The sequence below is a fragment of the Amblyomma maculatum genome, chromosome 3, assembly GCF_055883805.1.
Source record: "Amblyomma maculatum isolate TAMU_Amacu chromosome 3, ASM5588380v1, whole genome shotgun sequence".
Lineage (NCBI taxonomy): Eukaryota > Metazoa > Arthropoda > Arachnida > Ixodida > Ixodidae > Amblyomma > Amblyomma maculatum.
The window spans coordinates 185693968-185720083 of record NC_139346.1 but is presented as its reverse complement, the minus strand read 5'-3'; the positions used below and the strand labels follow the sequence as shown (position 1 = coordinate 185720083).

The window sequence follows — 26116 nt, the reverse complement described above, 5'->3', positions numbered from 1 at the left end:
GAGAGAGCGGCGTGATTGAGCGAAGCGCCGCGTAGGGCCATCGGTCGCCCTGCTAACGACGCGTGTACAGATGCCCTGTAGACACGCGCTTGGATATACGGGCCGAGGGATTATGATCGCGGCAAGGACCAGAAAGCGAGTCCGGCGGCGATCCGCGATCACGGCGCGAGAACGATTTACTCCGTCCATACTCACTCCGCACAGCAGCGCCGCGCTTGTATGTGTATACGCTGTGTCTCCTCTCTCTCTCCATCTGAGCGGCTTTGCCGGAACCTCTCTTGGCTGCGAAATCGAAGCGCGCTGGCTCTCTGTATGGGGTTTGCTTTTTTGGTGCTGACACAGAGAAGGAGTAATTGCCCGCGCATACTGCATGCCAGCGATACGCGCTGTATGGGGAGAGGGCCGTAGAAGAAGAGTAGAGTTATTAAGAAGGGAAAGAAATAGGCCCGGTGCCAAACGGCGGCTTAACTCGGTCGACGCGCTTTTGCGATCCTCGCTTGGTACTTGGTAGTCATGACGGTCAGTGCCAGGCTACAAGAATCCACTGACTTTTTTTTTTATTTCGTTCTGGGTGGTATAGGTAACGTAGTAGGGGGCACAAAAGGCGGCGTGAGACGCACAAAGCTACAGTCTTCTCGCGATATTACCACATTTTGCTTTACTTCCTCGTTATGCGCTTGTTTTTTTTTTTTTTTATTAAAGGCAAGGTATTTGGGGAAAAGGTCAATGACGGTGTATGCAAGGCAGTTCGTATTTTTAACATCTGATATTTTTGCTCGTGGTATGCCACACAGAACCCCGCTACCGTCGACAACCTTTCAACCTTTCCCTTCCTTCCTTGTGCGTGGCATACCGCTGTTTATTTCACTGGGATTTTGTAAAGTCTCTGCAAGGCTTCGAACATTACCGGCTATGTTCACAAAAGCGCGGTCCTCTCGCTAAGAGGCAGATTAAATGCTGCACGTGCTCATATTTCTTGCTTCCTCTTGGTGCGACGCGGCATATGCTTCCATCCCGTTCTTGGCTTAACAGTAGCACTTACAATTACTGTACCCGAAAGATGACATACAGCGGGATAAAATAACGTTGCATGCATATAGGTAACCTGATGAACGCAGAATGCCTGTACGTTAAACGTCTATCGATCATGTGTATTGTGTAAAGTGCACAAAAACATTGGGTACGATGTTCCCCTGTAAGAGTTATAATATTCAGAGGCAAGCATATGCATTTGTCTGAAGAAATCGATTAGAGAATTGCTGCCTGACGCGGTCTCTAGGAAAATAATTAATTTCTTAGTTAAGTTCTTTCTTGCGACGACATTTCTCGAATCTCGAATTAGCCACTTGGCTAATCAGTACGTTCTGCTCTCTTTACGAGTCTGATTTGTCTCTGCTCTAATTCTATGCCAGTTGCACGATGTGATAAAAAGTGCCCCTTCTTCTCGGCTGCTCTAAATTCAGGAAGACTGCAATGCATGGGAACCTCTGTACGTGGGAGTGGGACGTGCGAAGAGATGCAACCACGTCCTCTTCTCTGTATGGAACAGGAAAACGTAGATGCCGCCCTCGACATTTGAGCGGTTTTGCTACCAACTTTTTCCGCAAGTAACCGCCATGCGTAATCTCTAGAGGTAACGCCCTTTCCTGGTAGTTACAAGAAAACAAAAAACAAAGGTCCCTGAGCGTTATACCTTTCTGTTGCCCGCCGCCGCATCTAGTGTGCGTGCCCTAATAAGGCTCTCCTTCATAGGTTTTAAGATGTGGTAACCACTAACTGCTTTTCATGAGGCTTGTTGCTAAAAGTACCTGAGCTCACCTCAACTCTTTTCAAATTGGCTTGAAGAAATATCAATCACATTCGAGCAAACGAAGCTACAGTATTATTTTGACTTCGCTCTTTTATTGACGCCGTCCTCGATGCATTGCCGCGGTGAACGACCATAGTGCTTCATTTTCCGGCTCTTGACTTTCGCTCTGTCCCGCACAGGAGTTGGGAAATAAAATACAAACTAACTAATTTTTGTAACAAAAACCGATGATGCGTCTCTAGATGCTCTATCATACCGCTGATATTTCTACTATTGGGGCGTACTGACTTAGAGGACATTCAAAAATTTTTTCGCACGAGTCGCATTGCTTTGACGTTTTTATGGACACTGAGCCGGTGCGGCGCAACCTTCTCGCTGAAATCATGCTGCCTTCTTGGGCTGCTCGGAAATCGAGGTCTCCATTGCTTAACAGGGACACGATAACAATTCTAGGGGGCACTTTGGACCACTCAAGTGCGATGCGGCGAAAGCGTCTATTACGCGGTGCACGGTCCGAAGCCCTCCACTACGGCACATCTTTCTGTCTTTTTTTCACTCCCACCTTCCTCCTTTTCCTTATGGCGCGGTTAAGGTGTCCGCGGAGAATTGCGACATATACTGTGTCCTTTCTTTCCTGTAAACTAATTTGAAAAGCTGCTGATGCCTATACTGTACTGCGTCTGCTTCTGTATGCTGTGTGGTGCGGCGTTCGAAGAAGCGCCAATGAAAGGAGCCGCAGACGCCTGGATCGGACGCCCGGTGAGGTCAGCTTCGTATATGCGTGAATCACCTGATGACGGCATGACCAGGCGTGACGTCATGACTGAATGTGACGTCACCACGGCGTCATTTCCGCTTATTAGACATGGCCGGATGTGACGTCATGTCCGATCATTATGTCACTAATTGTCATGGCATCATTAGATGATGACGTCACAACCAGTCATCTTTGTTATGATCATCACTGTCACTATCACTAACTATCATTATAGATCGCTATCCACCACTAACTAGCGATGGCGGTCTCCATGGCAATTCCGCTGGCATGATAGACAAGGAGAATGAGATACGTTTCTAACGTGCCCGGTGTGGTTGTCAGAATGATTGACTGTTATAGTGGGACAGGACGCCGGACGCGGCCGTGCGTATGAGGCATTAAAGGCTTTTGCCTTAATATTTGTCAGGCTGGAAAATGCGCATTTATGGATGAGAAAAATAATAAAACGCTTTCCGCCGCCGGATTCTAACTCATGACCTCTACACCAAGAAGGGGTGCACGTGCATGCTCGGCATAGCATCCGAGGTCCACTAAAATGTTCGGGGTAGTATCGTGCAGTTTACTTGCAAAGTTGGCCGCTGATGGCGACACCTGTATTTCCTTCAGGCCTCGTCGGCCTGTCATATCTACTAAATGCTGCATTCTCGGTGAGAACGGTCCCTTTACGATTATTGTGGCGTATACATTATGAATACTACCCATCTTTATTATGCCCTAAGTGTACACTCAACCCCTCGCGTCATTTATTGGCGGCAGCAGTAGGATGAGCGAGAATGTTCATCCACGTGGCTACCATTTCGTGCACTATGTACGAGGTGGCGCTAGCGTACAAAGGCCCACATTCCAGTGTGTGAGCGAAGAGCATTGATTCTTAGCCACCATGGGCGCGCTAAGAATCATGGGTCGGTGTGCTACTTCTTACGGGACAGTCGGCTTTTCTCGGGTGCATGGAGTGGCGTTACTATTATGTTTATTTTTCATCATCATCATCACCATCTCGAGGTGCGTACATAGACCGCAAAAGCCATAGTAGCGAAGGCGCAAAAGCAGACGTCGCCCATAAAAGGTTTCTGTTTCCCAAAATGCCATTAAAAACTACCTTAAGGGATTGCACAACCACAAATATTTCCAAAACGTTTTTTTTTTTTCTTTCAAAGTGTGTCTCTTACGTGCAAAATATTGGTGTTTGTTCTGCTCAAAACTAAGCCAATATGAGAAAGAGTCATCGCTTATATTGGATAAATCTCACACTGACATGCTGTTTCTTTCTCTTTTTGCAATTTATAGTCACAATATTGAATGTTAGGACGTTATCTACGGTAGAACAACGTTTATTTTAGCATTTGTTTGTCCAAAAGTTGTAGGTCTGCACTCGTTAGCTCTCTGGCCCATGATGCTTTCAGCCCCCATGGTGATTGAACCGGTCATCTGGAAACTCCATGTAAACTCCCATCGATGGCAGCACAGCCTTCCCTCTAGGTAAGAGTAAAGCGGGAAACGCATGTGAGCGAAAAAGTGAGCGACGCGACAAGGCGGCGCGGCGAAAGCGCCTACTGGGGAAGACGCATGCACGCGACAGCGCGAACCGAGCGAAACGGCGATACAACGCTCTGTGTAGGTTGTGTGGCTGGCATTTGGCTGGCATAGTGGCTTATAGTACACCGCAAAACTATTGCCAAATCCAACAACAGTCATAACGATTGCAAGAATTAAAGCTGTTTTGCGACAACATGGCAAAGTAAAATGTATTTACAGCAAACCGTATCGAATGTGTGTGAACTTGCACTGTAATCGGCACGAATAGTCACGTGACCCCTTGTTTCTATTGTTGTTTCGATTGCGATTAGACGTTCTGGCTATCCACCATTGTTCGTACAAAGCGAAATGTTTACGCGGTAATGCACAATCACAATGCAACACAGCAAAATAAAGAAAGCGTGCGAAATGAGCGGCAGTGACGTACGGTTACTTCCGGGCGAACGAGCGAAATTTTCTATTTCGGCAGATCCGAGCGACGAGCCAAGCGACACATGCATTTCTGTTCGCGCGAAGGCTTCGCGCGACGCGTGCCGCCGTCGCGTTCGCATTCGCGTGAGTTTTCGCGTGCATGCGATTCAGCCTTAAGAAACTCTGTCTGGCAAGATATAGTTCGCATGGGGCATAGTCGGCCACTATATGATTTTTCTGAGTTCACAGGAGCTACCGACCTGTCTATAGCTCCTTTCAGACGGGAAGATGAGATGGAAATCGAACCCGGAACCCTTCACACGCAAAACACGTAGGCACGTTCATGCGGCTCGGTTAAGCGGGCTTTATATCTATGTCGGCTGGTATTTCATGTATGTGGTCGTTTACGACAGTATGCTAATAAGTATGTGCGAGATTGTGTAGGCACAAATTAAGGAGGTAATTGTTAAGCGAGTAGCAAAAGAATCCGTAAAGGAAGCTGCAGATGGAAGCCATTAACATTTTCACGCCATACACTTAAAAATGCCAGGTAGAAGTGTTCTATTTTTTCGCTCTTCTTTGTTTTTTTTTTTTTTTCGAGCCTTCTTGCCGTTCTTACGTAGTCATATGTAACATGAATGCATAAACACGGACACAGAGAGGATAGTAACCAACAAGTGCTTGCTGTGTCCCTATATTCTCCGTGCCCGTGTTTATGTATTCATGTTAGCTATATATTCCTACTAATCCACTCGTATTCATCGTCCGAATGAGACGAGTATAGCTGTCGTAGCTTAAAACGTCTCGTTTCCCGTTACAACACCCGATTTTTTTTTTTTTTTTTTTTTTGCTCGTATACGGTGCAGTGGTTAGGGTGTTCTACTACTGTGCCCAAGAGTGCGGGGTCGAATTCCGGCCGCGGCGGCCGCTTTTCGATGAAGGTGAAAAGCAAGGCGCCCGTGTGCTGTGCGATGTCAGTGCACGTTAAAGAATCCCCAGGTGGTCCAAGTTTCCGGAGCCCTCCACCACGGCGCTTTGCGACGTTAAACCTCATAAAAGGAAACAAACAAGCATTCACTATAGCAAGTGCGGTCCATGTGGAGGGCTGATGGAGCTGGGAAGCAGACATCGGCGTTAAAACAGTTTTTGGTTATAACTTATGACACGTGTAACCAAAGCCACGTTAGCGCAGCGACAGTTTCCCAAGGTCAGCAGTGGTGTCAGCAATGAGCAGTGCGGCTGTAAGTATACCAATACCGCCGTCAGAGACTCTTCCCGATCTTCCTGAACGATATACTCTTGAATTCTTCAGGCTGCTCTGATGTTTAGATCAATCATATGACGGTTTTGATGCGTGGGTGGAGCTATATACGTTAGAAGTTTTGCATCTCGTACGACCAAGCGATGTGACGGGGAGCGTGCATGCACGGCCATCGCGATGATCAAGTCCGTCCTTGATGACAGTATACTGGTTACTTCATAATGTATTAATTTATATATGGCACGGAGTTGATAAGGTACGTCATTAATAATAAAACGTCGAAGCTCTGTTCCTTCTCACCGTGTATACTGCTTTGTTTACGCAGGCGAATGTTCCCCGCCTACAAGGTCCGAGTGACGGGTCTTGACAAGAAAGCCAAGTACATCATGCTGATGGACATCGTAGCCGCCGATGATTGCCGGTACAAGTTCCAGAACCGGCGATGGGTGGTGGCGGGCAAGGCGGACCCGGAGATGCCCAAGCGGATGTACATTCATCCGGACTCTCCGGCGACAGGCGAACAGTGGATGCAGAAGGTGGTCTCATTCCACAAGCTCAAGCTCACCAACAACATCTCCGACAAGCACGGCTTTGTGAGTATTGCATTTTAATTCATTCAGAGGAGAAAAGCTTTCGATGAATTTGTTCCGCAAGTGCTCAAAGTGGCCACTGAGCATTTTTTATAGTCTCTGTTAGCTTGAGCAAATACAGAATACAAGAATATTTAAGCTCTACCTTTGACGGTATGACGTAGTAAATTAATTTACACGTTGACACTGTTCTTCGTTCGAGCCCTTCACAACACGGCAACCAGCTTCCCAGGTTCCACACTGAGAAATCAGGCTATAATAAGACGATGCGCAGTAAATTATACTGCTCGCGCATACTGCCATCCGTTGGGGCAATGGCGTACATCAAATCGCGAGGACCTTCCAGTGGTCGCCGCATATCGACCCACTATGCCACGTCAAGCGAAGAGCACATGAAGCGGTGCATCTCGGGATTTCTCACTCATGCCGCCGCCGGCGGTTCTTCTGCGACATGGGACCCTTATGTCATTGCGTAAAAATGTCAAACAGAAATAAAATCATGGTGTACAAGTGAGCTGAGGCAGCAGAAATGCGTTCTTACCGAATTCCGTGTAGGCTCCTGTATTACATAAGCCTATGTTCATACTGCATTTCTTGTGCTACTCTGTATTCTTCCAAGCTCACAGCGGGATAAAAATCAAGTCCACCATAAAAATGGGTCCAGCACCGTCGGCTCAAAAGTTCATGAGAAATCTAGAGCACCTCACCTGAGATATGCAACATACGAGGATAGCGCCACAGCTCGGCACATGGCAGACTTAGAGTCACAGGCAGGCCTAAAGCCCCTCAATAGGCAAGCCTCTAGAGGAGCGCCCCCTCGAGATTCATTCATTCATTAATAAATCTTTATTTATAACTTCATAAGGATGACCTGAAGCCTAGAGGAGAAGGGGAGGAGAAGAGATGGAGGCATACTGCCGTCATCTGTTGAGTGCATGCCAAATGCAGAAAGCGCAGCCGATCTCGAGGGGGGTGTTTAGGGGTTGCGCTTTCTGCATTTGGCATGCACTCAACAGATGGCGGCAGTAAGCCTCTATGCTAATGTCTTAACACAAATCGTAACAAATCCAATGCCGCTCATTTTAGAACGTTTGTATCTACTCCGTTAATTTGCGAGTTTTGCGGCATTTCAGCACCTATATGAAGAAGCACTGAACAAGGGTAAACGGGGTACGCCTCAGTTCGCAGGTCGAACCAAAACGGTTCGACCTTCGAGCTGAGGCGTACCCCCTTTACCCTTGTTCAGTGCTCCTCCAAGCCATCTTCTTCCTCTCGTTCTACCTGGATCCTGCACCTATAGTACTTCATGAGTTCCATAGATGGCGCCACGTACTCGTGCGGCGCATATTGTTGTTCTTTAGTAAATAACATATGGCGCATACATGACAGGTGGATTCACATGTTTTATCTCGTGCTGTATACAGCCAACATAGTGTTCTTGTTCGTCGCACCCAGGTATGGGAGCATTATGCTATCGCCGCTGCCGATAAGGCCTCTTGTGCAACTTCAATACACTCTCGCGCTTTGTAGTAAACATCGTCGTCTTCATCAGGTTCCAAATGTATTCTCGCGCTGTGGATGAAACATCGTCGTCTTCAAGAAGTTCCATCTGAGCCGTTCATTCGTTTCACCTATGGTAAATACGCCACGCGCATATACCATCTCGCTAAATACAGATACCGCCGCCGTGCCAGACAGGCTGGCAGCAGCGACTGCGGCTGCGACCGATTGCTAACGTTCGTGAAACTTTGTTCAAGGATATTTGAACCTATACATTTCTTTTTGTCCCGCACATAGACGAAAATGAGTTAAAGTTCCTTACACTTGAAAATCAAAGAATGAGGTAGCTTGTGAAGTCCTTTATTCACTACTACCATAATGATTTATTCATCACCTGCAGAACTCAGTATACCTCTGGCATCATATACAATGCTTAACTAGCCAAAGATAATACCACAGCATCGGCTTCAGCTGCAATCCTGACGCATAATAAAAAAAAAAAAAAGATACTCGAAAACTGAAAAAGCATGCTTCGCGCTTTCTTCAGGAGGTCCACACTAGCGGCAGGTGTTTTGCCAATTCACAATACCACAAATTCTTCAGAAATTCTGAATTTTATTCATTATAACGAAAGAGCGAGAGCTTTATTCGCGTGGCACTGAGCACGCATAATCTCAGCGGGAACTTCGAGTGTTGCGTAAATACACCGATTTTCATGGTGGTCAGAACCAGTTGGCGTAAGCGCAGGAAGCAATTTATACGTCGTATGGTAGAGGGGACAGAGGATCCGGCCGAAATAATATCTATGTAAGCGCGTAATCTCTCGAAACTATTATGTTTTGATGATTGATTGATTTCAAAAATGGGGGAGGACACTTCTTAAACATATGACGCGACAGTGTTAACGTGTCTTGAGCTCCCCTTGAGGATCATCGTTTGAGCGCATGACGTTTGCAACTCGCTTAATTATTAATCCCTTAATTTTTGCCCCTATTATATCATACGTACTCATTAGTATATGCAGTCATAAACAGCCACATGCTAAAGAAAGCGCCCGATTTAAACACCTCGCTCTAACGAAGTCATACTAAGATTCAGGCGTGGCCTAAGGGTATTATGTCATACACTCGGAACGCAATGGTGTCGGAGATCTGTATTCTGGACTTATACTCTCCCATCTGAAAGGAGAAGCCCGAGATGGAAGCTCCTGCCAAATCGGTCATGTCTGTGGTTTGATGGCTCCACATATAACCCGACAACAGGTCCGCCATGGTCATGTCACCTACCAAATACCACATGTCATAGCGATTTTTTTGCTACTACACCGACTCCGAGCTCCCAGATAACGGTCCATTTAACGCTGTTAAGTTAAAGGCAACATCGTGCCTTAAGCGGCATTTGCTCTTGACTGCCGTCAGTTGCTGAAAGCCCCCGGAAAGGCATGTTTATCACGAATGACAGCTCCCGACTTCGAAGATGTTCATGTCCTCAATGCAGCTACCGTGCGTGCACCCACTGCATCCATTCACTGCACCATCCACTATAAGCCTAAATAACTTTCCTCAAGGACACAGGGTATCTAAAAGGGGCCCTTTGAAACTCATCTGCGTGTGATTACTGCGTGTCAAAATGCATGCCACCAATTTCTTTCATTCATTTTTTTCCTTCTCCTTCTCCTTCCCTCTTTGCCGCCCTCATCAGCAGTAGCATGCAAGGCTCAGCACCAGGTGCATCTCCTGCTATCATAAAATCTCTCTCTATCCCCCTCTTTCTGTCATCCACTGTAAAGTCGCAATGTTTGAAATGTGTACACTTAAAAAGAATACTGAACAAGCCTGTTTTAGTGACTTCCTATATTGACATTATAAGAAGATGGGGGAAGATTAGGTCTGTAATAACTGAGCAATTACCTATAGCACCCGTCAAAACGCGGCCCGATTATATATATATATATATATATATATATAAAAAGCTGTACAAGTTTTTAAAAACTTCCTGGTATGTATATATATATATATATATATATATATATATATATATATATATATATATATATACATACCAGGAAGTATATATATATATGTATATATATATATATATATATATATATATATATATATATATATATATATATATATATATATATATATATATATGTATATATATATATATATATATATATATATATATATATATATATATATATACCGGGTGTCCCAGCTAACTTGAACCAAGGGTTACAAAATAATATATTTGAGGTAGGTCAGTGAAACCAGTTGCATACAACTACTAGCCTGCTTGCGCACTACAGGCAATTTTTTGTTTTGCAATTAGTTAATTGGCTAATTATGTTAATTTTTCTATTTTTTTAAATATTCACCTTAGACCAAAAATGTGAATTGGAAAGTTGTAGAGCACCTTCAGAAACCCCCATTCCATTAATTGCGATAAAGAAAGTCTCACGTGTATCTTTTTTTCCGGGCTCAAAAGAAAGCCCGCGAAATACAAATAATACCACGTGACTAGCGCATTTGAGCGCAGCGATCGTGGTGCTCTCAGTCGTGGTTTGAGCGAACGAAATCAGCTGCGGCCGTGACCCGATGGTCACGTTGCAGCGGCAGGCAGAAATGTTGGCGATGGTTGGAGCGAGCTCGAGCTCGCCCGTCGTCACCGCGATCTTGGCCAGGCCTGTGTACCGCAGCAGCCTACATCGCGACGGGCGGATGACGATAAACAACCGGCAAATGAAGGTGCAGCGCTAATTTTAGTTGAGTCAGATGTCATCTCGCCCATTTACCCAAACCAAGCCTGTATGCGCAGATTCAGTGGCTGATACCTTATCGCTCATCCGTTTGCCGTAAAGTTCGCTGATTGGAAAGAAGGAGAGTTTGTTAGAATCCCGGTGCTGTCGGCTCGCCGCTCTCGGTGCTACTTGCACCATCACATGGGCCGGCTGTCGGACGCGGGCGAAGAAACCATCGCAGGCCTATCGGCCTGCCGCTTTAACGGGGCAAAGGAGACACGGCCGCAGCTAATTTCGTTCGCTCCAACCACGACTGAGAGCACCACAATCGCGGCGCACAAATGCACTAGTCACGTGGTATTATTTGTATTTCGCGGGCTTTCTTTTGAGCCCAGAAAAAAAGATACACGTGAGACTTTCTTTATCGAAATTAATGGAATGGGGGTTTCTGAAGGTGCTCTACAAGTTTCCAATTCACATGTTTGGTCTAAAGTCGATATTTAATCAATTAGAAAAATTAACATAATTAGCTAATTAAGTAGTTGCAAAACAAAAAATCGCCTGTAGTGCGCAAGGAGGCTGGCAGTTGAATGCAATTGGTTTCACTGACTTACCTCAAATGTATTATTTTGTATCCCTTGGTTCAAGTTAGTTGGGACACCCGGTGTATATATATATATATATATATATATATATATATATATATATATATATATATATATATATATATATATATATATATATATATATATATATATATATCGTTCTGCCCCGAAGTTCGAGCCTTGCTTCTCCAGGGCAGCAATTGTATGAGCTAATCGGCACAGATATAGGCGTCTTGCGCTGCCCAGGGGGCGCCACGAAAACGGTGCTAAAAAGCGCCCCCTAGGCGTCTGCATGGATAATACAAATCCCCGGCGTCTCCATCCGAATGCATGGAGTCAGTATATGGATCCACCGCTTTAATTTTTATCATGTATGCATTACAACGAATTTAAGGCGCTGAAAATTCTTTTAGGGCTGTCACGACGTAAACAAAGCCAACAAATAATCCAACGTCGGGCATTATACGACATGCAGCAATCAGGGGCAGAGCCTCGGCGCGCTGCCAGTCGATATAGCCAGGCGAGTGTCGCGCGACTTAGTGAAGTTCTACGAAAGCTTTACACGCAACTGAGCTGAAGCAAGTGAATACACGAAACCGCAACATGGATAGGCAGCGTAAACAACCCGTCTAAGGTATAAAACAGTCCTTCCGATGGGCACCTTGAGCTGGCCGTGCATGGGCTGCTGGGGTTTGAGTTCAATACATACATGTGAGCTTGTAAGTTAATCCTAAGCTGGTTTTTGCTTTTTACGCAAAGTTCAGCTGATAAGTCACGCTCGTCATGTTTGGAAAAACAAAGTCCACGTACTGGAAAGTCGCACCGAAAGCTAAAGCTGGGACTGCCGAAACGTTCGAATTACACCGCGGCAAGTCTTCGGTGTTCGACGTTAGGTGCAGACATCAATGAAGGCACGCTGATCACGCTCTGCTCAACTGCTAATCGCCTTTGATTTATGTGCTTGCAGCTCTCGAGCCAGAACTTTTGCCTGTTGGGGGCAGGGGATATTAGAATCGCACTGTCAAATCAAGAACACAAGGTGCATGACCGAAATGCTATTGACGGCTGCTTAGTAATTATAAATATGTGCCAAATGACGTCTATTGCTGTTTTCTCTTCATAGTGAATGGCTGCTTTCATTGAGATAGCAAACGTTTTAGTTTGTCGTCCTCGACCTTTCGTTGCTTGACGTATGCACGTGCAGTTCTGCGCATGCACAGCTGCCGAACAGTAGCATAACGGACAATTTCTCTCGCGATCGCAAATAAATACGCGTGCATAGCTGGCTGTATACTCTATATATTTCAGTTTTGAGCCGGCATAGTGGCCAGCTTAGAGCGAGCGGCGTTTCACTTCAATCAGTGCAAGCATGCACCTGACCGCCCGCACTAATCGCACCGTATAGCCATGTTTCGTGCGGCTTAAAAGAAAGCAGTAGAGTTGAACAATGAAATTGCTAACTTGGCTACTGCTGGTTCACAAGGATGTGCATAATACATGACGACTCTTTTCACGCTCACGAAGGGGCAGAAAGAAGCACAAAACGACGTAGAAAGCCTGCGAGATACGCGCTGCAGCATAGGCAGAGCCGCCATTGTATTACCCAGTCAGGTTTTGCTTGGCTGCCACGAGGCGGCGCCACCCTACTCAAACTATTGTAGGGCGATAGTGATTTGATCAGGAAGAATATATCACTTCGAGTTATTTATACATTCACTCTCGCACTACCATATACGCAGCCCTCCCTCGCGGTTAACTTAGGTTAGAGTAACTGCAGGGGTTCGGTGTTCGAACCCAGTACGAACTTATCAAGAAGAGAGTTTTTATTTTTTAATTTTTATTTTTTATTTTTTTGCTACCAGATAGTTTCACTGCAGGTGCATGACTTTATTTTGTATAGCCGTATGACTTAGCTTGGGTCGATATATGCATTGCTGCATTGTAAAAAAAGCGGCGATTAGTTCAAGAATTGTGGCTTGTGGTGGCTGGCCACAATTCATAGGCCTGATTGAGGCCATTGCCAGCCTTGTAAAAGGCCCCTGTTTAAGGGTATGAGCTCAATCGTGTGCGCTTAATTGGCACCGAATTTTTTTTCTTTTTTCTTAGCATTCGTGGAGGCCGCCTAACAATAAAACGCTTCGCTCTCCAACCGTTTACTGCTGACCGTTCACAGACATAATCACGGTGGTCTGGCATCACTTTCTGGCCTCGCTTTTTCATTGGCAGGGCGTAAACCTCCCGCGAAGAGAAAACAGAGGCGCGCCGTGGAAAAAGAAATGAAAGCAACGATCGAAATACGAATCGCATTCGGTGACCACCTCCTGCTCTGCTTCCTTTGCCCATGTATTACGTCCTAATGGGACTCGCGCAGCCGGACTTTGGGACCGGACGCGTCACGAGTCCATGGCTCGCACTCAGGGTCATTAATAACGCCCGCACCGGCGCCGCCTGTCAAAAAATGGAATTCATTAGCGAGGCACCCGCCGCACTGCGAAGGCGTACACGCGCTCCCATATATATGCGCGGCGATGGGAAGGCGGGCGACCGCATAAAAGTGTATGACCAGGAGGAGGCGAGGCTTTCGCAGCTGCCGGGGTGGCTTTTGCCGGTGCGGTTGCTGCTAGCTTTCACAGCGCCGTGTTGTGTACACACTCGGCCTGCGAGGATCGCTTCCTCAGTGCGTATATGTACGAAATAATTCCTTGCGGACACCCGACATGTTCCCTGTCTCATTACAAGACCGTTATGATAGCGCATGCAGCGCTTATGCACTGTTTTCTATGCGTTTGGACTCGGCTCCTGAAAGTTAATGCTTTATTGTACTTGCGTGCGTAAGTGCATGTCCCGGTTTAGCTTCGTATAGATACTGCATACTGGCCGTTCTTACGCCGTCCTTGGTTATTTTACTGATTTCTATTACTTTTAACTCGGCATATCAGATTTAAAGGCCTGATGTCAAACAAGCGCCCCAGATTTAAAAAAAAAAATCTTTTTTTATTTACCTTTCTTGTTATCGAGGACGAAGTGTCGACGATCCGCGCTAAACGTGGACGCAGCAGAGCTGGCTGAATACTTCTTGTCGATAGTTGAGGCTGTGATAAAAAAAAATAGAAAAGAAAAGAGAGAGAGAGAGATAAAACTGAAACGGAACGATTCGTTAGGAAGCCGGCTGCTGCACCGTAAGGGCCGTATTTGCTGTTAGACATGTAGTGTTTGTTCTGCTGTCTGTGTATGTGTGTCACATGAAACCAACAACCGGAATTGGGGGAGTCATTTACAGACGAACTTGGTTCTACTTCGTGGAGCTTATGTGCACACCCTTATATATGCAAGTCATGCTATTAACCTTCCCTTTCGTTTTCGGGGCTGGTAGAGAAAAACTGACTGGGGGGGGGGGGGGGGGGGGTTAAATTTATTCACTTTTCTACTCGCTCCCCTAATTAGTTCCTCATTATCTGCACAAAAACATTAACACACAATCGTAACCTACCACGTACATATTGAAAGCCCACCCTAGATAGATATAAAACCCCTATGTGACCTGCCGATAATGGGCCCAGCATAGCTCATGCCTTCTGGGAAACATGGGATAGGGTTTGCAAATAATTTTTACCAGCGCCCTCATCTAGTAGAGATTCGAGGTACGCCGCCCTCTCCCTATTTCCTTTCTTGCGTTATATTTTGTGCCGCGAGCTTACATTAGTTCATTAGTTTAAGTTCTTTTCATATGATTGGTGAAAAAATTGTGCCGAACCATACACACCACAAGAAAGAAGACGAGACGAAGACGATCAGTGGCAAGCCAGCTTCCAAAATCAGATGAGCCCTTTCGGCGGCTGGGTTCCCCTGCTCTGTGTTGTTAGCAGTTTGCGAGACCCTCCTTCAAAAAAAAAAAAAAGAAAAAAGAAAAAAAAAAAAAGAACGGAACGCGAAAACGTACTGGAGAGGATCGTCGGAGGACACAGAAGCCGCTACTCCCGTTTACGAAGTGTTCTGTCGGAGAGGTCTATGCTACTCCTTTAACGTGCGGAAAGCTTTATGTTGGCCAAATTGACCGATGCATCAACGAGCGTTTCGGGGACCATGCACGAAATTATCAGATTTAAAAGACAAGTACGCACATTTGGTTGCGCACGTAATCAAGTGCAACGGATGCGGGGCGTGGTTAAATGAGACGAATATTCTTGAAAAAAGTATATAGGATAAAACGGTACGTGTTAGTTTGGAGGCTTTTTACATTAAGAAGTTTGGCAGTAGGTGTATTATCCCTGTTTGCCTCCGAATTTAAGTTTTTAGATGCTTTTATTCATTAACGTTTTTTTTTTTTTTTGCTGTTTCTTGCCACTGCGTTCTCGATGGCTGTTTTTTTTGTTTCCCCTCTCTTTAATTCTACCCTTCTTTCCCCTTGAAACTTCAGCTTATAAGGTCCCTCTTGGTTTCAATAAACTTCAGTTGTGGGTAGCGCCTGTGTCACGTCTTTTTTCTTGTGATGTGAATGGTTCGGCACAATTTTTTCACCAATTCAAGTATGCACAACTGGCCCAAGAAGCGGTGTTAATGCAGTACCTTTCTTTTCCTTATTTAACGCGAAAGCGTCAAAAAGAATGCCCGCTATTCTTCACTCACAAAGTCTGCAGAACTGCATTTCACGCGGTCGCATTAAAATATGGCGGACAGTTAACTTCCCCCTTTAAGGATACGAGGCGACAGAGTTAGTAGAGATATTAGAGAGATTTAGCACACCGTGATCCGCGATCCGCTACCGTGGTCCGCAACCGCGCGTTCCACTGCGCATGCCCTGATCCCTTTGATGCCGATAGATGGCGCCACATACTTGATGTCGGCACATAGACCTGCCGCATCGGAACCAATCTCTCTATTAGAGAGATTTAGCTTACCGTGATCCACGATCCGCCACCGTGACCCTCTACCGCGCGTGAGTGAGGCGCACAAGCTGATTGGTTCCGACGTGGCAGGTCTATGTGCCGGATGGATGGATGTTGTGGCCTAAATCCAGTGTGTGGCGCCATCTATCGGCGTCAAGGGGATCTGGACATGCGCAGTGAAACGCGCAGTGGCGGATCACGCTAATGGATCGCGGATCACGGTAAGCTAAATCTCTTCATTTAGCTTAGCGTGATCCGCCATCGCGCGTTCCACTGCGCATGGCCACATCCCCTTGACGCCGATAGATGGCGCAACATACTGTACGTTGGCACATAGACCTGCCGTGTCGGGACCAATCTGCTTGCCCCAGTCCACGCGTGGTAGAGGGCCACGGTGGCGAAACGCGGATCACGGTAAGCTAAATCTCTCTAACGTCCTCGATCGCGCATGCGCACTTTGTATTTTGCTTTTCGCTTAATCGATAATCCCTTAATTTGTGCCTCCAAATTGTCTCATGCGCACTCATTACCACGCAGTTGTAAGCTACTACATTATGTGAAAGACCACACAACATAGATACGAAGTCTTACTTTAACCGAGCAGTAAGAACATGCTTGCGTAACCAGTATTAGTAACTCACTATAGGGATTTCCACCTCGGCCTCCTATCTCCAGGAAGCTATACCCAAAGTTGAGGCTCCTGCCAGCTCGGCCATGTCATGTGGCCTGGTGACGTCACACAACCTGCCGACTAATCAGGGCCCGGCCTTTTCCCTTGTCAACAGCCACATGTCAGATGCATGACCGTGATCTTTCTCTCGCAACGTCGACAACTAAGCAGCACCGACATCAACACTGGGCTTTCTGTAGGGGCCCTTGACGCTTTCGCGTTAATTAAAGAAAAAAAAAAGACTCTAACAGTGGTGTCAAATCGTGGCCCAAAAGACGACAAAAGAAAGGAAAAGGGGAGAGGGCATCACACCTCGAACTACTAATAGATGGGTACACGGGTAACAATTATTTGCACACCCTATATCTTGTTTCCCAGATGGCATGAATTATAGTGTGCTGACAGAGTCCCCATTATCAGATTCTCCGACTGGAGGATTGTGTTCGATCGTGTGAGTGTGGCGCTATGTGTGCCATGGCTGCTTGCATAAGTGAGTTGGGCAGCTGTCGTCACATGGTAAATGTCTCAGCGGATGGTAGTGGGCTATATGTAAAAACGAAATAAAATAAAACTGATTGAAATGATGTTGCTGTCCAGGTGTGGTGCAACTGCTGTTTACTACCTTAAGCACTCAAGCAGTGACGGTGAAAGAGGAGCGATAGCGAGTAAGAGCAGGGGACAACTATTTAATACTATTTACAAGTATAAAAAAAACGAACTAGTTTACGCCGCTCTCGCTCGAAGTGTCTATGTACGGCCATTGAGTCTAAATGAAGCTATGGTACAGCATATTTCTTATTTCAGCAGTAGTTTCTCTGAAGGAACCGAGATGGCGTGACTCTTCTAATGCTTAACCGATTGGAGCGCTGCATGCTCAAACGCTGAAATGGGGCTGAAACGTGGAGGCGAACCAAGAGAGTTCTACTTAAGTTGAGGACAGCCCAGAGGGCTATGAACGAAAAATGGTAGGGGTAACATTAAGAGATAAGAAGCGTGCAGAGTGGGTCAGAGAAATAACTCAAGTTACCGACATTCTAGTGGAAATTAAGAAGAATTGGGCATGGGCAGGACATGTAGTGCGAAGAGAGGATAACCGATGGTCGCTTAGGGTAACAAACTGGATTCCAAGAGAAGGAAAGCGTAGCAGGGGGCGGCAGAAAGTTAGGTGGGCGGATGAGGTTAAGAAGTTCGCTGGGGTCAAACGGATGCAGCTAGCACAGAACCGGGTTAAGTGGAGAGAGGCCTTTGCCCTGCAGTGGGTATAGTCAGGCTGATGATGATGATGATGATGATGATGATGATGATGATCAAACGCAGGCACATAAGGAAGTGTGGAAGTAGTGTGATTAACGATGCCCGCCGGATGCACATGCATGAGTCGTCGCTCTCTAATTCACTTATACATCATGAACAATACTTAGACGCCACTGAACTATATGGTGCGCATCGTGGGCTTTAGATTTAGAGTGGCGAAACAAAGTAGTTCAGATGTTTTTTTTTCCTCTTCAGGTATGGAAGTTGAGCTTTCGGATGAGTGAGTGAGTGAGTGAGTGAGTGAGTGAGTGAGTGAGTGAGTGAGTGAGTGAGTGAGTGAGTGAGTGAGTGAGTGAGTGAGTGAGTGAGTGAGTGAGTGAGTGAGTGAGTGAGTGAGTGAGTGAGTGAGTGAGTGAGTGAGTGAGTTTCTGCAGGACACGGGACCGCGCGTACATCCCTTGAGCAGTGAGGTCACACACAACTCATATGATAGCTCACACTGAAATATAATGTTCAGTAGATCCCTCCCACGCACTGCAAAAATGCGGGACAAATAGACGAATACGATCAATACCGTGGAGGACCTTGATCTTTAACTAGGGTGGCACCCCATCACGTGTGACACTCAGCGCCCCCACAACGTAACACAAGTCCGCTTTGCAGTGTTCTCATGTATCAATGCCTTTCCAAATTCGAAGTTGCACAGAAAGGTATTCGTGGCCGCTGTACTCGTCCCACATTCATATACCTATAATAATGCATGCATGCTCGGCGCCATATTTATGCCACGAGAGCGCAGTTGCTCCTTTCCGTTGGCATATAATTGGACAATAAAACGCAGCTTTTGCGCACTGAATTCTTCCACAATGTGAAAATGACAATTCATCTCGACCTGTGTTGTGGTGTTCCATTCTGTAAAATGTATTATGTTATTTTTCATCACACTTCCTGTTTTTCTGCAGACTATCCTGAACTCGATGCACAAGTATCAGCCTCGGTTCCACCTGGTGCGGGCCAATGACATCCTCAAGCTGCCTTACAGCACCTTCAGGACATACGTCTTCAAGGAGACCGGCTTCATCGCCGTCACCGCCTACCAGAACGAGAAGGTGCGTACACCTACAGGCTCTATGCGGTGCTGTCTCGGAGCGAACACGTCGCGCCATCTGCCGTAGAAGCATGCGCGAAGTCACACGCTCCATTCTTTGCGTGGCCACGCATGGCTCGCATCACACTGATCGCCGACAACAGTAATACGTGCGGGAAGAAAAAGAAATGCATTTCTTCTCTGGGTTATGGACAGATGCTCCGAGGTTTACAAAAACACTGCTAAGAATGTGCCAAATTATATAAGATAATTTTTTATCGACTTAGCAAAAAATCACACTCACTCGGATATGACAACGCAGTATACGGCATGTACTGCAGCATGTGATGCGGATTTTCTAATTACGCATATGGTGCATTAATATATAGGCCCATAGATTAGACGTAGACTTGTAATGTGCAGGCTTATAGCCTGAGTTTTGTGTAGTTAAGGCCCTCGATCCTGCTTACCGATGTAGCTTTTAATTTCTTTGCCAGATTTTTCCTCCATTTTTCAAAAACAACCTTCAAAAGAAAGTGATTTTCCATGCGAGATGTGAGAAGTTTTTTTTTGTCCTATCAACCGGATAAAATATACTAAAAAATACTTTCTTGTATGTATAATTTCTATGTCTAATTTTGAACAGACGCTTCATAACCACCGCTGCTTCAAGTTTTTTTTTTTTTTTTTCCTTTGTGATCTTTTAATGTTTGTCGAAGCTTGCTCTCAACTCGAATCGCTCTCGTTTTCATTGCAGTGTATTTGCACTTCAACTGAATAATTAGTTTTGTTTTCTTTTAATAGACCTTGCGTATTGTGCATAATCATCGGTCACTGTGCTTTCCCGCCCCTTCAAGGGTCAGAAAAATTTGGCTTAAATATTAAGGGAAAACATAAAGGAATCAGGTAATTTGAAAGAGGCAGCTTACTAGACACCCTGCTGACATGATATGCTGTAAAATAAACCGGAAAATGAACTAAGCCATTGTACAAAACATAATCGTCGCACAGTTAAAGTGGTTAAGTGCCGATCACACTGGCACGACACGACGCCGACTTGGTCTGCCGACAGCGCGTCTTCCTGATGTCCGCGTCTATGTCACACTGCGCCGACAGGAACAGTCGGCCGATCGACAGTCGGTGTCGGCGCCGCGCCGCTCGCAAGACGGCTGTCCGCCGACGATCGCCCAATTCCTATGTCACACTAGCTAAACAAAGTCCGAAACCACCCACCGACTAGGCCCTTTCGTTCTTACTCTCTTCTCGTGTCATTATGTATACTGTTACTTTTCTTAATCCTTTTTTTTTTTTTTCTGACGGATGAGGTTAAGAAGTTCGCAGGGCTCAAGTGGGTGCAGCTAGCACAGAACCGGGTTAATTGTAGAAATATGGGAGCGGCCTTCGCCCTGCAGTGGGTATAGTCAGGCTATGATGATGATGATGACACCAACCACAGGCGGCACAGCAAAATTTCTTCACGTCGGAGTAGACCGGGTGGAAGCCGGAGCTTCAGATCAGGCTCCAAGAATTTAGGCATGAGTTCGCAACTGCCAGAATTCCACAAGGCGAGCGCGAGCTCCCGCGCAAGTGCGCGCGAAGCCTGCCCACTGCATCGCTCTGAAAAAAAGGGACTCAACGCACAATCGACGCGTCTTGGTGGGCGTGTACTTGAATCGGCTGTATATAGGGTGGCGCTACGTTTATTATATGCTTGAGTTTCTTACATAGTGATTCTATGCATAGTGCTGGCGCCATACCAGCCCCCATACCAGCGCACGGCGCTTTATGAGATATACGAATACGACGCTAGTAATATACAAGATAGCGATGCATCGCTGAGGGCCCGCGGTATACCCTAAACCTGAAAATAGCAATGAAATATATCATGCTGACACCAAGCTATAAAAGATGATAAACCACCATGGACCATTCGCAACAGAATGCTGTGTGGGCTCCTGCATGCGCGCCAAGTACGAGCCTTACGAAACATGCCTCGGCATTCAGCTTTCACATTTGTTCGTTACTCTGATGTTAGTAGATTGTGACGCATCTGTGGCGGCCAGAGCAAAGACACAGGTATACGCTCGAGACAAGATTATGGAATACGGAAAACTGCGGGTTCAGGAACCAACTTACTACGCAACTCATATATCATAGCCGGCGCTAAAGTTTGCTATATAGCCTCGGAAAGCCGGCAAAACATACGTGGATTTTGACCACGCTCTTTCGTAACTAACATAGCTGAAGAACATTGAAACCCACAGCGCATGCGCGAGAAAACAGGGTGCGGTTCTGACGCATGCGTATACAGTGCCTCAGGGATATAGTATGTAAATTATACTAAATGCTGCGGGAAAGGACGCCCGGGTATACAATTACAGTTTTTCGGTGACAATAAGAGAAAAGACGATACCTATATGGTATACAGGGATATAACCTCAATAGTCAATATATCTTTTTTGTTTTGTTTTGTTTCACCGAGAGATTTCCGAATGACGGAAAAAAGCAGGACTACTAAATAGTTCCGCAGTTGAGGTAATAATTGACCGGTTTTTCTCCCTGTATGCGCGTTTTCCTATTGGATGGGACGCTGGCAAACGTGCCTTCATATATAACCTGCGGTGGCCGAGCGCAGCATGCTTGGGACCAATTAATGCAACACGCGACACGAACGAGCAATTAATTTCTAGACGAACGATGAACATACCAGACACACGGGAACCTTGCATCACACAGAAAACGTGACAAGCATACCATAAAACAACTGTTTTAACAATATACTGCCCCAGAAGTATATTTTCCTTATTGATCTTTATTCTACCCGCGGCCTAATTTTCCTGTAGTTTCCGCTTGAAAAGCGCGCGTTTGTTAGGGCCAGGGTAACAACTCGATTTATCTCGTTACTTAGGAGTAATATTAAACGCAGCCTCCAGGAATTGGTGCAGGATGCACGAATCGGGAGCCGATGGACCGATCATACGCGGGTCCGTTAGCGAAGAAAAATTGGCCCTCGACGGACCACTTCGTACCTTCGTGATCGAAAAGCGGCAATTAACGTTTTACTCGAACGAGCCTTCCGGTCATGCCCGCATGGAATAAAAAAATAATCAGAACAGATCTGAACCTGCAGGTATAAACGTAAAAAGTGGGGTCTGTTATATAAACGAGGGCCGAGTGCCACGCGGAAGCATGCAGCATGAGGGAGTCCGTGCAATGCACACAACACGCATGCGCATTCAACGTATTATATACTTTCGCACGCTATTAATCGCCGCATCTCAGACACGGTCGGGGGAAACGTGCTCGCTTGGGGGCACGTGCAGCGTTCATCATGATGAACGACACACTCCGTTTTGCGCGCGCTTATCGCGGTGTTTAGTCGCAACCGCGCTGATTGTGCTTGACTCGGGCGTCTCTACTGCGAAACATAACCGCGAAAAATGCGTTTTATGGCCGATGTGTCGCCTCAGTTGGGAATGACCGTGGTTCACGTCCACATTTATTTTCTTTTCGTGTCTGCGCGTGCATGTGTTCGTATGCCTGTAATAAGAGCGGAGAAGGAAAAAAAAAATGGGTCCACCAATATAGTTTGCGCCCTCGCAATCATATTTTTGATTGCTATTTTCTCCGCTTTATTCACCGCTCGACTAGATTATAACTCCTGCTTAGCTCGTGCCTTCTTTTTAGGCGTGGCTTCTGTGTCGAAATGTTAGAACCAGTAATCGAGGTGTATACGGATGCATCACGCGTTAACATCAGCGCCGCACTCCACAAAGCGGGTCGCTTTCGCCGCAATAAGGTGAACTTTATCTCCCCATAATCGATGCCCTGAAAAAATGTAAACTAGTCTCTACAGAGGCGGGAGTGTGTCACACGTGTGACAACCGCTAAACGATAACAAGCCCTGAAATCAGGGCTGCCAGGTGCCTCCACAGACCGCGCATGCATGCGTATACGTATATTTGGTTTAGTTTTGTGAGGTTTGACGTCCCAAAGCGACTCAGGCTATATGAGAGACGCCGTAGTGGAGAAGGACTCCGGAAATTTCGACCACCTGAGGTTCTTTAACGTGCACCTACATCGCACAGCACACGGGCGCCTTGCTTCCATCGAAAAGCTGCCGCCGAGGCCGGGATTCGATCCTGCATCCTTGGGAACAGTAGTCGATACGTATATATGTGGTCAAAAGGGCGATATTGGCGCGTGGTCGTTAGTTGCTCAACTGACGCATGGGGCTAGATTTCACCGTGCACTTTTCAACGTCCTCTGTTAAGATCTGAAGGCATTTTAACCGCCTCCTTTTTCCTTTATGCCAGATTATGGGTTGTTTCAGCGAAGACGAGCCAGAATTTTAAAAACGCATTTTAAGTATACGGCTTTTCCAGGCTTGTCATACCAGCGCTGTTATAGTGGACGTCCCAAAACCGGCGAATCATTAACTAATGTGCTGGTTAAGTAATTACGAATAATTACTTTTTAACTATTATTGTAAAGTGCATGGTTGGAATGAGAAATAACCTCGTTACTTTTTGGAATTTCTGGAACGCGATTACTCGAGTCATGGCTCCATGACACAACCAATTTTGATCGCCGTGCGTACTTTTCGAAAAGTGCACAGCTACGCGGCACGTGTACATTTCACTCTGAGGCGAAGATGTAACATGACCGTCACTCTTTTTATGATGCGCAGTGCAAGCACTGCAGCTCGAGTGAGGCACACTGTAAAAAAAAAAAATGCATCTGTAAAGGCGCATTTCGTCTCTAACTCACACCATCTGAAGTAGGGTGCATTGAGATACTGATGCACCCTTTAATTGGGCGCAGTGCTGTTTGTGCCTCCAGTAAAAGAGTGCACAGTACCCCAAGGCATCCATTTCTGGACGGGATGGGTTATAGACAGGCAAGGGTGCGATATTTTTTTACTGTGATGCATGCATGCCTAAACTCTGATAGTTCTTACAACCTTCCGTTATTTTTGTACTTTTTAGAGGCGTCCGAAGACAGAATGCATGGATAGGTATATATATATGTAAAGTCAAATAAACCGTATTTACTTGTTCTACTGAATACGTGTCCAGCACTTTTGCATGCAAATTCCTGCATGCTTTGTAGGCGTGAATATGTTTGTTCCCAAGTTACATGGACACAACGCGGTGGTCTTTTAAGAGGCTTTAGCACTTTTCCAACACGTTGTCATTGACGCGACTCCGCACCTTGACTATAAATGCGTCGAGCAAACGTACACATTCTTCAACAGAACAAATCAACAAGGATAATCGACTGAGATAAACGTTATTACGCATACGAACTGTGAAATATTGTCTCTGAAACAACAGATTGCGTGTTTTCATTAATGTGAGCCCCTGAATCAAGAAACCGAAATTTCCGTAATCGCATTATAAAGGTTCATGTTTGTTACAGGTTGCTTGCCGTAATTATAGAAAATAAAATTTCTGTAATTCATAAACGGACGTGAAACCGTAATTGAGAAAACAAAAATTCTGTAATCAGATAACGGAACCCGGACGACAATTGGTATACTCTGTATTGAAGATGCCCGTATATAAATTACGGAAACTGCTTCGCAATAAATCACCTCCATGCTTTTCCGTAAACCAGTGAATTTATTTGTACAGTCAGGTCATGGGACAGGCTCGCCACGTGGATTGACACGTCCCTTTGAAATTGGATCTTTTTTTTTTTTTTTTTTTTTTTTTTTTTTTTTTTTTTTTAGCGACGCCCGTGGTAATCGCCTTCTTGAAAAGTTATGTGTTATGACCGGCTACATATTTCAAATTGCAGCCAGACAGTAATAGTTAGTGAGTTAATTACTGCAAATTAATTGTTTTTTATTAACGATCTACATGTTTTCTGGTGTCAGTCAACACTTCAGTGCAAAGTCGAAGAAGTGATCTTAACATTTCAGAAACATTTTTTCGGTCATCTTCATTGAAACAACCGGGCTTTGTCTCTTGCCGCCTATATCATGCACGTAATTAAGCTTGTAAGTATTGCTTGTATGTGCACTTAAGTGATCCCTTACATAAAATGTGTTCATTGTACAATGAAATTCGTTTGTGTGCTCATCGCAGAGTATATCCTGCCCGTTCGTGTATACCCACAGCGACAAGAGCGGAGAGGTATACGTCATTCATGCTCTGCTTGTTGGGAAATTCTTGGACTATAATAGTCAGTTGACTGCGCGTAATCACATTTTCGACCTTCGAGGTCGCATGCAGCCTCCTCGATATAACGCGATTATAGAGCCACTTATTGGAGCCTTCATATATATTGAAAAATCCCGTATCGCGCATACTTGTTATTCCTACATGCATAATGTATACGCACCCTATATATGTGTATACAGGCCCGCCGCCCGGCTATTAGTGAGATATTTAGCTTTCCATAGACGTTGCAACGTAGACGTACACCAGCTTACCGGACGCCTCGTGTACGCATCCATTGACAGGCGTGGGCGCTATATACAGCGCTTTGAAAATGGCCAAATGGCAGCGTTCAATTTAACATCCGTTGTAGTGTCTATACGTATACTGACAGTATATTGTAGGTATCTATACCTCCGTGTTCTGGCGACAGTTACCATGCGTACAGTGTAAATTATTCGGGAGCTCTAAATATGGAATGGCTGCTCTTATGCTTTCTGTTTTATGTATTTGAGCTCTTCACTTCGGTGCTTACTAGAATCTGGGTCCCTGAATATCATGGAACACAAGGGTATACTGCATGCAGCGTTTATAAGCACACCAGACGGCGAGAGCAAACGTTGAGCAGGTGCGTATAGCGACTTGACACTGGGTAAGGCGGGAGCGAATTGGCTTCGAGTAAGGAGGATCTGGAGAACCTTTCAGCAGCAGCCAGGCACAAAAATCAGTTGGCTTCCGAACGAAACGAGAGCGCAATGCATACGTGACTGCGCGCTTCTGATGAGCCTGGCGAGGAGCCCAACCTGGACGTGCCGACGTAT

At 45.7% G+C, this 26116-nt stretch overlaps 1 protein-coding gene across 3 annotated transcripts in view; it reads left to right on the top strand.

The window, feature by feature from the left end:
- Positions 1–26116, top strand: part of LOC146197160 (uncharacterized) — a 160892-nt gene that overhangs the window by 70863 nt on the left and 63913 nt on the right. For all 3 annotated transcript variants that reach the window (XM_084598936.1, XM_084598935.1, XM_084598934.1), the window contains exons 2-3: positions 6122–6389; positions 19007–19153. In XM_084598936.1, coding sequence (XP_084455062.1) covers positions 6122–6389; positions 19007–19153 — 415 coding nt within the window. The remainder of the gene's footprint in view (positions 1–6121; positions 6390–19006; positions 19154–26116) is intronic.